The 12,851-nt window shown below is 45.6% G+C and overlaps 1 protein-coding gene across 2 annotated transcripts in view; it reads left to right on the forward strand.

Annotated features, from left to right (window-relative positions):
• Nucleotides 1–12,242, forward strand: part of EIF2B3 (eukaryotic translation initiation factor 2B subunit gamma) — a 148,132-nt gene extending 135,890 nt beyond the window's left edge. For both annotated transcript variants that reach the window (XM_037998696.2, XM_037998700.2), the window contains 2 exons: nt 8,033–8,136; nt 12,081–12,242. In XM_037998696.2, the coding sequence (XP_037854624.1) occupies nt 8,033–8,136; nt 12,081–12,133 (157 nt within the window). In that variant the 3' untranslated portion in view covers nt 12,134–12,242. The remainder of the gene's footprint in view (nt 1–8,032; nt 8,137–12,080) is intronic.
• Nucleotides 12,243–12,851: the final 609 nt, after the last annotated feature.

Genomic DNA, 12,851 nt, shown 5'->3' on the forward strand with positions numbered 1-12,851 from the left:
TGCAGAACTGAAAGAAAAAAACGTTAGGCCACATAGAAGGGAGAAAATCAGGCTGGCCTCACACATTTCTTTTTTTTTTTTTAAAGACAGAGTCTCACTCTGTCACCCAGGCTGGAGTGCAGTGACAATTTCAGCTCACTGCAACCTCTGCCTCCCAGGTTCAAGCAATTCTCCTGCCTCAGCCTCCCAAGCAGCTGGGATTATAGGTGTGCGCCACCACACCCAGCTAATTTTTGTATTTTTAGTAGAGACAGGGTTTTACAATGTTGGACCAGCCTGGTCTCGAACTCTTGACCTCAAGTGATCCGCCTGCCTCGGCCTCCCAAAGTGCTGGGATTACAGGCATGAGCCACCACACCTAGCCTGGCTTCAGACTTTTCTATGATAACATTTCAGGCCAGAAGACAGTGAAACAACATTTAGAGAATTTAGAAGGGAAACGTTTGTGACCTAAGATTCTTATAACCTTCCATATTTCATCCCTACAAGGAAAGAAAACACAAAAGAATCCTGTAGCCAGTTATGGTTGCTAAGTAAAAGCATCAGAAGTATTCCAGGGCTCAGGACATGTGTCACCCAAGAACCCTCCGGAAGACTCTACTTGAAGGCATAGTATAGCCAAGGAAGAAATGAAAATGGATAGTTTAAGGTATAAAAGTGAATCCTCTTAAATATAAGTCTAATTAGAGGTAATTAGAGTTGCAGAAAAGAACATAATTGTTAAAAGAATTTTTTTTGGAGACAGAGTCTCGCTGTGTCACCCAGGCTGGAGTGCAGTGGCATGATCTTGGCTCATTGCAACCTCTGCCTCCTGGGTTCAAGCTATCCTCCCACCTCAGCCTTCTGAGTAACTGGGACTACAGGCACATACCACCACACCAGGCTAATTTTTGTATTTTTAGTAGATGGAGTTCAAGACCACCAGGCTGGTCTTGAACTCCTGACCACAGGTGATCCATCTGCCTCAACCTCCCAAAATGCTAGGATTACAGGATGAGCCACCACACCCAGCACTTCTGTCATACTCTTGAAAACACCAAATTATGACACTTTGGGAAGATCCCCTGGATTAAAGGGACTCCTAATGGCTTTTAGTTCATTCCCTACCTTTGAACCATTTGCACTAAACCCATCTTATTAGATGAAAAATTCTGCAGCTTAACTCTTTAAGGCTGTTACATCTTTACTTTGATTTCCCCTAAGCTCCCTAGCCTCTGCTTAGGGAATATAAGGACCTAGATTTCTTAGGAGGGAGCCATTTCTCACCACTAAACCTTGTATAGTGAAGGGGGGCATACGGAACTAAAAGGAAGAAATTTTTAGCCTGCTCACTGGAGCCAGTACATTTTAATCTAGAGGACTCAAGAGCAAGAGTGACCAGAAAACAGGGAAAAGGTAGGATCATTTCTTCAAGTATTATATCTCATTATCTCAATTAACCTGGATAAATCACAAATATGATGTTGGAGAAAGCAAGTTGCAGAAGGATACACAGAGAATGGTAACATGTATGTACAATTTTAAAACATTCAAAACAATATTGTATGTTTAACATATGTAGTAAAAATGCTTAGGAACAATAAACACCACAGTCAAATAATGGATACCCTGGTGGAAGAAGGAAGGAAATGGGATGAAAGAAAGGCGCTTAGCAAGTTGGATTGTTGGTTTCTTAAGCTGTTTGGTGGATGCACAAGTGTTCCTGATGTTATTCTCTAGGCTTTTTTCTATACGTAAAATATTTCATTAAAAATAATACATAGTTAGCCGGGTGCGGTGGCTCAAGCCTGTAGTCCCAGTACTTTGGGAGGCCGAGATGGGCAGATCACGAGGTCAGAAGATGGAGACCATCTGGCTAACACGATGAAACCCCGTCTCTACTGAAAAAAGAAAAAAAAAAAAAAAAAAACTAGCCGGGCGAGGTGGCGGGCGCCTATAGTCCCAGCTTCTCAGGAGGCTGAGGCAGGAGAATGGCGTAAACCTGGGAGGCGGAGCTTGCAGTGAGCTGAGATCCGGCCACTGCACTCCAGCCTGGGCGACAGAGCAAGACTCTGTCTCAAAAAATAATAATAATAATAATACATAGTTGCCGGATGCAGTGGCTCACACATGTAATCCCAACACTTTGAAGGCTGAGACAGAAGAATCACTTGAGGCCAGGAGTTTGAGACCAGCCTGGGCAACATAGCAAGATTCCATCTCTCCCAAAAAAAAAAAAGTTTTAAATTATAAATAATAAAAAATAATTTTTAATAAAAATAACACATGGCTCTTCCTGTAGAGAGATTCTTGGACCAGCTTAGAAGGGCTTACGTTAGGAGGCTCCCAGTACCTAGAGAGATATAGGTGGCTCAGCCATAATCTTTGGGCCCAAGTGTTGAGTTGGCCTAAAGCAGACCTTAGTCACAGGCCTAGAAAAGCTACACGTATCTTCAGTTTTATTCCCTTTCCCCCAGGGTCATGAGTAGTTTAGAAAGCCTGCCAACTAATCTTCAAAAAAGAAAAGAACCTGCCCATCCTCAGAGTTACTGAGAAGTTTCATGACTCTTTGCCGAATATTCTCTAAGTCAATATCTGAGGTAGGAACCTGTGATACAGTGGAGTGTCACTTTAGGCCTGGGCACATTGCCTAATATCTGTGAGTCTCAATTTTCTCTGTAAAAATTGGAATAAATGCCACCATCCCTGCAAGTTTGCTGAAAGGATTCAGTTATAAAATGAGTGTAGGCCGGGTGTGGTGGCTCATGCCTGTAATCTCAGCACTTTGGGAGGCCAAGGTGGGTGAGTCAGGTGTTTGAGACCAGCCTGGTCAACATAGTGAAACCGCATCTCTACTAAAAATACAAAAAATTAGCTGGGCATGGTGGCAGATGCCTGTAATCCCAGCTACTTGGGAGGCTGAGGCAGGAGAATCGCAGTGAGCCGAGATCACGCCACTGCACTCCAGTCCAGGCAACAGTGCGAGACTCAAAAAATAATAATAATAATTAATAAATAAAATAAAATTAGTGTAAAGTGCTGTATATAATGACTGAGATGTATTAGACATTAGATATATGGGAGTTCCCTTTCCTCCCTTGAAAGAACTGAAGAAAAGTCCTACCTAAAGCCAGAAGAGGAGCAAGAATTTGGAGGCAGTCTTGCTTCCCAGTAAGCCTTCTTCCTCATATGTGATATGCCACCACATAGTATAGTGTGGTGTGCCTGGCCAAGCAGTGATCTTACTATAGAACTCTGTTTTTCTCACGGCCTCCTTTCCAGCGAAGCATTACAATTTTCAGAGTAATTTTGCAAAACCTGCATCTGCGCTTGAAATTTGAACCCACCAAGGAGAAATGAGGACCAAGTCTCCATTAGTCTTAGCCATCACTGAGCAGCGTCTTAGAGAACACAGCTAGACATTAGCACGGAGGAGTGCTTCGTGCCAACCTGAGAGTTAAAACTAGGATGCAGAAGCTGTAGTTCTAGTCTGAAGCAAGTTCTTTTGTTGGACTATAGGAACTCACCTCTTCTCTCTCCTTAGGCACTAAACAAAAAAGACAGAGTCCTTGCTGCCAATTGGCAACCTGGAGAGGGCTTGTTTGATATAGTCCTATCTTTCCATTCCCTGTAGCATGAACAGATACACTCCCAGTAACGTCCTTGATTCTGGAGTTTCTTCTTGGATGGGGAGAAACTGTGTTGGGTTGAAATTTTTCCAAAATACCTCAGCCTTGCCATTGGAGGTGATTTTTGGCTGCACAATAATACTGGGGAACAATTGAGGATACATATGGTCAGAAAAGAGCTTCACACCCAGTAAGCTGTTGTCAGGTATTCATCTCAAAGCCTTCTATCATCGATCCACTTACCAGGAGCTTCAGGAGAGCCCACAGTTTTCCATTGGTCACCCCACTTTCCCTATCGTATCTGCAGGCTCCACAGCAGTGGTTTATGTGTCTCAGAAAGAGTTACACATAAACTGGATGAGACAGACAATATGGGAGGTTCCTGAAGACCCCAATCAGATCCACTGAGCCTAAGGAAAACCAGGCTGTTTATTGCTGTGGAAATCTGACCTCAGTTATTCTTGTCTCTTCCTTCCAGAAATCTCTCCCACTTATATCCCAGATTCCAAAATAGACATTTAACTGTCTCTAATTATGGCTGCTTGAGTTCCTCTTGGCTGTTTCTTGTCTGCTGACTATGTTTACCTCTTGCCTAGCTTCAGAGCATACATTCTTTGGCTCTTATGACTAAGTAGGAAGCATACCCCTACTACCACCTTGGAAAAAGAAATAAGACTTTTCCATGATAAACTAGTAGCCAACTGAAAGGCAGCTCTGTCCCAGGAGCCTCTGTATCTAAAGCTTTCTGTACTTCCTTATTACCCCTTTTGGAGGAATTTTCCCCAAAAAGCAGGAACCACCCTAACTGCTTACTGGACTGCTTTGCAAGTTTGGCAAGTTGGAAAGTTATGGAAGCTCTCTTAAAGCCCACCCACTGAGTGTATCCCAAGTCTGCCAAAGGGCAAACTAGTGCTGTCTCTGCCCATCTCTAGCCTACACCACAGTGGTGCTGTGGTTTTGGCCTTTTGTTACTTTCCAAAAGGCTTTAACCTCCTAGGAGAACAGAGAGAACAGAGATAAAGAAGACTCTGAAATGCCATAAAGTGCTAGTATTTCTTTATGCATTTTACTAAGTTTTGGCATTTGGGAAGAATCTTTTTTAATGGTCTGTGTATCAGTGTTTTTAGTCCTTGGAATGTCCTCTTTCCAACCCCCTCGTGCCTCTTGGGTTCGGAATTTTTCCTTAGTTTTGTTTTGTTAAAAAGTGCTTACACCCTCTCTATCCTCCTCCTCCTCCCCTCCAGCTGCCCATTTTTTCTCTTCCCATTTCTGACTCAGGGGTACTGATGATTCCCTTGTTAGGAAAGTGCTTCTTTCACTGAGCCTTATCAGCTCAGAATAAGGCAGTTCTAGGTCTCCTCTAGTATTTTCTTAATTTCTTTCTATTGCATTATGATTAAATTATGGATTCTGAAGTCAGGCAAACCTAGATTTGAAATCTGTTACTAGCCATTATATAGTTTTGGGTGAATGGTTTAACTTCTCTGAATCTGTTACCTCATCTGCAAAATGTAGTTCTCTTTTTTACTGCATCAGAGATAAAAATAGTACTCCCAGAATCATCTAGGAGGGGTTTCCTTTTTTTTTTTTTTTGGGGGGGACGGAGTCTTGCTTTGTCACCCGGGCTGGAGTGTAGTGGCTCAATCTCTGCTCACTGCAAGCTCCGCCTCCCAGGTTCACTCCATTCTCCTGCCTCAGCCTCCTGACTAGCTGGGACTACAGGCACCTGCCACCACGCCTGGCTAATTTTGTGTGTGTGTGTGTGTGTGTGTGTTTAGTAGAGATGGGGTTTCATCATGTTAGCCAGGATGGTCTCGATCTCCTGACCTCTTGATCCGCCCGTCTCAGCCTCCCAAAGTGCTGGGATTACAGGCGTGAGCCACCACACCCAGCCAGGTTTTCTTCTATTTAAATACCTATCCAAGAGCTACCAAAATAATTGATGGGGGCCAGGTCACTGAGGGTGGCTTTATTTGTTATTTTTTACACTGCTCAGGTGATTTTCAGATGAAATTACTAGATTTGTTAGGCAGGCATGATGGGATGTGCCTATAGAGTCTCAGCTACTTGGGGGGCTGAAGCAGGAGGATCACTTGAGCCCAGGAGATGGAGGCTGCAGTGAGTTGAGATCACACCACTGCACTCCAGCCTGGGTGACAAAGTGAGACCTTGTCTCAAATAAAAGAAATTATTAGATTTGTGGCCAGGCAGGCACAGTAGCTCATGTCTGTAATCCCAACACTTTGGGAGGCTGAGGCAGGCAGATCACTTGAGGTTTACGTGAGGCAGATCATGCCACTGCACTCCAGTCTGGGAGACAGAGCAAGACTCTGCCTCAAAAGAAAAAAAAAAAAAAAAAAAGGCCGGATCACCTCAAGTCAGGAGTTTGAGTCTAGCCTGGTCAACATGACAAAACCCTGCCTCTACTAAAAATACAAAAAATTAGCCAGGCATGGTGGCGGGCACCTGTAATCCCAGCTACTTGGTGAGGCTGAGGCAGAAGAATTGCTTGAACCTGGGACACAAGAGGTTGCAGTGAACTGAGATCGCACCATTGCACTCCAGCCTGCGCGACAGAGAAAGACTCTGTCTCAAAAAAGAAATTTCTAGATTTGTAAAAGTCACTCCTATAATGTACAGAGAGTATTTATTTACCACAATACCTGGCATAGAGTAGATGTGCAATAAAGGTTAGTCATAAATTTCTTTTTTTTTTTTTTTTTGAGATGGAGTTTCACTCTTGTTGCCCAGGCTGGAGTGCAATGTTGCAATCTCAGCTCACTGCAACCTCCACCTCCCGGGTTCAATTGATTGTTCTGCCTCAGCCTGCTGGGTTGCTGGGATCGCAGGTGCGCACCACCATGCCTGGCTAATTTTTGTATTTTTAGTAGAGGTGGGGTTTCACCATGTTGGCCATGGCTGGTCTGGAACTCCTGACCTCAAGCGATCCTTCCACCTCGGCCTCCCAAAGTGCTGGGATTACAGGTGTAAGCCACCACACCCAGCCACGTTAGTCATAATTTTCAAAAGGACCTTTCCTCCAACCTGGCAGTCTTTAAGAGCCAAGAAGATGCTCTGTTTGTGACAAGATATCCCTCTATCACCTAAGCTAGAGTGCGGTGGTACAATCACAGCTCACCATAGCCTCTACCTCCTGCGCTCAAGCAATCCTCCTGCCTCAGCCTCCTGAATAACTGGTACTACAGGCATGCACCACCATGCAGCTAGCTTTTTTATTTTTTGTAGAGAGAGAGTCTCACAATGCTGCCCAAGCTGGTCTTGAACTCCTGGGCCCAAGCGATCCTTCCACCTCAGCCTCCCAAAGTGCTGGTATTACAGGGGTGAGCCACAACACCTGGCCTAGGAGGATGCTTTTTAAATACATTTAAGTGCTATGAGCAAGTGGTGCTGCTCTTGGGGTATGCTTTAGGATCTGGAGTAGTCTTTTATGTGGAATGGAGTTGGTTTTTAAAAAATCCTTTTTAGCCAGGCATAGTGATGGGCACCTATAGTCCCAGAGACTTGGGAAGCTGAGGGAGGAGAATTGCTTGAGCTCAAATTCAAGGCCAGCCTGGGCAACATAATGATACCTTATCTCTTAAAAAATTGTTTAGGCCAGGCACGGTGGCTCACTCCTATAATGCCAGCCCATTGGGAGGCCGAGGCAGGTGGATCACTTGAGGCCAGGAGTTCAAGACCATCCCGGCCAACATGGTGAAACCCTATCTGTACTAAAAATATAAAAATTAGCTGGGTATGGTGGCTCTGTAGTCCCAGCTACTTGGGAGGCTGAGGCAGAATTGCTTGAACCCACGAGGTGGAGGCTGTAGTAAGCCAAGATCACGCCACTGCATTCCAGCCTGGGCAATAGACTGAGACCATATCTCAAAGAAAAAAAATTTTTTTTGAATGAGTATCACTTTGCTTAACCAGAGTCTGTGGTAAGAGTGTGGGGAGCCCATTGTTTCCAGAGTTGATCTCCTAGGAGGATTTGCAATTTCTGAGCTTCAGTTGAAATTTGGTATATATTCTCAGATGAGAAGTAGCAGTGATGGGTCAGCCTAAGGACCAGCCCCAGACCAAAGAAGAGGTTAAGCTATGATCACACCACTGCACTCCAGCCCCAGTGACACAGTGAAACTCTGTCTCAAAAAAAAAAAAAAAAAAAAAGAACTGAAGTCAGAATATCTTTTCAGGCCTTAGAGAAAGATTGTTATGAGCATAGTCCCAAATCTGAATTTCTCTGAAGCCAGGTCCTCCCTTGGCTTACCATTCTGTCTTTCACTCATAACTTGAGGTGGGTAGCTATTAACTAGACTGCCCAGCTGTTCCTGGCCTAGGGAGGAGCCAGAACCCCCAACCAGTAGTAATGAGGATGGTGATGCAAGCCCTGGGTCCTCCCTAACTTGGCTACTGTGTTACAGAAGCAACATCCAAGGCAGTGTCATCTGCAACAATGCTGTGATCGAGAAGGGTGCAGACATCAAGGACTGCTTGATTGGAAGTGGCCAGAGGATTGAAGCCAAAGGTAAACCAGATTACAATCACAGATTCCATTTTTACTTCTCAATAATGCCAAAGGCTGGTGAGGATGTGGGAAACAAGCACATACATACAATGCGGGCAAGAACATAAATTGATAAAGCCATCTTTAGAGAGCAGTTGACATCACTGTCAATTTTTTTTTTTTTTTTTTTTTTTTTTTGATTCGGAGTTTCACTCTTGTTGCCCAGGCTGGAGTGCAGTGGTGCAATCTCAGCTCACCAAAACCTCCGCCTCCCAGGTTCAAGCAATTCTCCTGCCTCAGTCTCCTGAGTAGCTGGAATTACAGGCATGTGCCACCACACCCGGCTAATTTTTTGTGTTTTTAGTAGAGACGGGGTTTCTCCATGTTGGTCAGGCTGGTTGTGAACTCCCGACCTCAGGTGATTCGCCCACCTCGGCCTCCCAAAGTGTTGGGTTTACAGGCATGACCCACTGTGCCCAGTCAGTTAGGTCTTCTTATAGCCTGTCAAACCACCAGGAAAAGCAGCAAGGTGGCCATCAAAGCTAGGACCTTAACCAGTGGTCAAAGCACAGAGAATGCAGGACCCAAGGATAATGCATGGCAGCCCCCAAACCTTGGCACAGCTGAGAGAACCCAGACTGGGTCTGAAACCATTTTATGTGGCAACTGGAAGAATTGGATCACTTGAGGTCAGGAGTTCGAGACCAGCCCAGCCAATACGGTGAAACCTCATCTCTACTAAACATACAAAAATTAGCTGTTCATGATGGCACACACTTTTAGTCCCAGCTACTTGGGAGGCTGAGGCAGGAGAATCACTTGAACCTGGGAGGCAAAGGTTGTAGTGAGCGCAGATCACACCACTGCACTCCAGCCTGGGTAACAGAGCAAGACTCCATCTCAAAAAAAAAAAAAACCACTAACTGCTAAAAGCATGCTTCATCTGAGTCTCTTCTTACAGTCAGTGAGAGAACTGGGATTTCTTCTCTGTGGCCAGAGTGATCAGTTCTTTGACCATGAAGGTAGACCTGGTATAGGTCACGGGGTTGACGTATACTTGACATAGGTCAAATCCTCCTGGCCAGCAGGAAGCCTTCCCAGTTTCCCAACAGTGCACTTTTTATTTGTGACGTTTTTCCCTTCTATCCCATTGCTATTTTCCCAACTTATCATCCTCCCTTGTATTTTTCCCCTTGGGATCTTTCCCAACCTGATTCCAGCCCAGAGATTTTCCAGTGTATTTACTGGAGCCTACTCCCATCCCTGACCAAACATCACTAGCTTTGCTTAGTTTTTTGTTTTTTTGAGACAGGGTCTTGCTCTGTCACCAGGCTGAAGTGTAGGTGGCACAGTCACAGCTCACTGTAGCCTTGACCTCCCGGGCTCAAGCGACCTCCCACCCCAGCCCCTGAGTAGCTGAGACCACAAGCATGTGCCACCACATCCAGTTAATATTTTTATTTTTTGTAGAGGTGGTGTCTTGCCCAGGCTGGTCTCAAACTCCTGGGCTCAGGTAGTCCACCCACCTTGGCCTCCCAAAGTGCTGGGATTGCAGGAGTGAGCCACCGCACCCGGCCTCGTTCTGCTTGTTGTGCCCCTACAGGTTTCCTCCAGCTTACTGAATCTCTGTGAAAATACATCAACCCCAACATCCAGATATAGTCTCTGTTCCCTAGCTCCCCCTGCCCCTTCCAGGTCATTGGCTCACTGCCTCCTTTCTATAGTTCTTTTTCCTTGAAAGTTTTCTATAACTCTTCTTAGCTTTCACCCCGTCATTGGTCAGCTTCCAGGGTAATTCCCTACATTTATTAAGAGCTTTAGCCTATGGTTCACAGTCTTCCTCTCCTCGCCCTCACTTGTCCACAACATCTTGGACAACTTAAACGTATTCATCAGCTCTCCAGCTTCATGATTCCCTGAACTTCTCTACCAACCTTCATCTCCATTCAGCTTTAGCTCTCCACTTACATGATCATATCCTATCTTTGTCATTACCCAAAACCTCTAAAATCATCATGGGGCAGTAGCTATGCTATACACTGGGGATATAATCATAACTACACTGTTCCATCTCTCCTCTCAACATTCTTGTTTTTGTTTGTTTGTTTGTTTTGAGACAGTTTCACTCTTGTTGCCCAGGCTGGAGTGTAATGGTGCCATCTCGGCTCACCGCAACCTCCGCCTCATGGGTTCAAGCAATTCTCCTGCCTCAGCCTCCCGAGAAGCTAGGATTACAAGCATGCGCCACCATGCCCAGCCAATTTTGTATTTTTAGTAGAGACAGGGTTTCATCATGTTGGCCAGGCTGGTCTTGAACTCCCGACCTCAGGTAATTCGCCCCCTTTGGCCTCCCAAAGTGCTGGGATTAGAGGCGTGAGTCTCCATGCCTGGCGCCCTCAATGTTCTTATAGTGAAGTAGAGGAGAATGGTATAATGATGTAGGAATAGAGATTAGGTATTAGGTATTAGGTACCTGTATTAACCACTGTATTAGGTACAGTGGTTTCACAAAGCAGGAAATGGACAGTTCAAAAGGGAAGGTATCACATATTACAGGTGCTACATTAGGGCACATAGGGTAGTAAGAGTGCAATGGGAAAAAATGGAGGAGGAAGCATTCTAGGCAGAGGCAACAGCATGTGCCAAAGTTCAAAGGTATAAAACAGGGCCAAGCGCAGTGGCTCACACCTGTAATCCCAGCACTTTGGGAGGCCCAGACGGGGCGGATCACTTGAGCCCAGGAGTTCCAAGACCAGCCTGGCCAACATGGTGAAACCCCGTCTCTACTAAAAACACACACACACACAAAAAAAACAAAATTAGCCACTTGTGGCATCATATGCCTGTAGTCCCAGCTACTGGAGAGGATGAGGTGGGAGAATCACTTGAACCCAGGAGGCAGAGGTTGCAGTGAGCCAAGATCGTGCCACTGCACTTCAGCCTAGGTGACAAAGCAAAACCCTGTCTCAAAAAAAAAGGAGGGGGGATATTAAAACAGTATGGCTTATTGGTAAAATGGAGAATAAAATGGAGAACAGTGGGAAATGAAGCTGGAGAGGTAGGCAAAGATGTCATGGAGGGCCTTATGGATTTGACCTTTATAGAAATAGTAATAGCCACAACTTATTGAGCATTCACTTACCTTTAACTAATTTAATTCTCACAACAACCCTATGCAGTAGGTGTCATTATTTCCGTATTATATATAAGGTATTGCCCTTTCTTTGACTATCTCCATTTATCCTTTTAGCCTCATTTCTTACTCTTATCCCCTCGTTTCCTATCCTCTGGCCACACAACAGTACTTCATGGTCCCTTTTCTCCCATCTCACTGTCTTTGCCCTTGCTGTTCTCACAGCCTAGAATATCTTCCTTTCCATCACTGCCTGGAGAAACTGTTCACCCTTTAAGACCCAGTTTCAGTTCTCCTATTTAAAGCTCACCACAGCCAGGTATATAGAAAGTTGGTCCCATCCTCCTGCATAGGAAGGTGCTCCCTCTCTCATACCCCTATTCCCAAGAGTTTCTCAAGAACAGAGCCACAATAGTAGAGAAATAAATTTTGTGAACACAGAATTAGAAGCAGTTGAGTTTGGCTGGACGTGGTGGCTCACACCTGTAATCCCAGCACTTTGGGAGGCTGAGGCTGGCAGATCACCTGAGGTCAGGAGTTCGAGACCAGCCTGGCCAACATGATGAAACCCTATCTCTACTAAAAGTACAAAAATTAGCCAGGCCTGGTGGTGGGTGCCTGTAATCCCAGCTACTCGGGAGGCTGAAGCAGGAGAATCGCATGAACCTGGGAGATGGAGGATGCAGTGAGCAGAGATTGCGCCTTCGCACTCCAGCCTGGGTGACAAGAGTGAAACTCTGTACCCAATAAAAAAAAAAAAGCAGTTGGGTTTGGGTTTGAAATGTCATCTTGCTGCCAGTTCTCAGGAAATGTTTTCCCTTTTGTTTTGTAGCTAAACGAGTGAACGAGGTGATCGTGGGGAGTGACCAGCTCATGGAGATCTGAGTTCTGAGCAAGTCAGACTCCTTCCTTTTGGCCTCCAAAATCACAGATGTTGGCTGGCCCACATGTTTCACTCTGTATTTATTTCCCAATAAAGAAGGGCTTCCAAAGGCTTGCTGGAGACTTGTGGAGCAGTCCCAAGCTCCACGTCAGGTGGGCTCCGGGTGTACACAGTGTTTATGTTCATGAGTCAGATGGTAAAGATCATCTGGAGCAAGGGTATGTGACAGGACAGACATAGTGGCCTAACTCTTGTGTGCCAAGGTGCATCAGGTGGGGGCAGCAGCTGTCCGATGTAAAGCTCCTAGGAAGGCTACTTTCTGACCGGCTGACCCAGCCCAGTCCTGAAAGTATCCCCCACCTAAAAGGACCTGGGAGTACTTCAGTCCCTTATCCTAATCAGCCTTTCTAGACCCATAGGCCTAGGTGCTGGCAGTGCCAACGCTAAGCATCAGCCCAAGACTCTGCTCCCATACCTGCCATACAGATTCCCAGCCCCTTCCCCCACCTCACCCACAGCCCCACCCTCCATGCTCACCATTCACTCCCTCACCTCCCAGCCTCTAGCCATTTTCCCCAGTTCAACTAATATCCTTTGAAGACTCTGAACAGAAGCAGGGGCAGCCCCTGCCTAGCCAACAAGTCTATTCCCACAGGTTTTAGTAGAGATAAGAACATGAAGAGCCATGGTTTGAGCCAAGTCAGACCCCGCTGCACCTCA

Source organism: Chlorocebus sabaeus, chromosome 20 (assembly GCF_047675955.1).
Source record: "Chlorocebus sabaeus isolate Y175 chromosome 20, mChlSab1.0.hap1, whole genome shotgun sequence".
Classification (NCBI taxonomy): domain Eukaryota; kingdom Metazoa; phylum Chordata; class Mammalia; order Primates; family Cercopithecidae; genus Chlorocebus; species Chlorocebus sabaeus.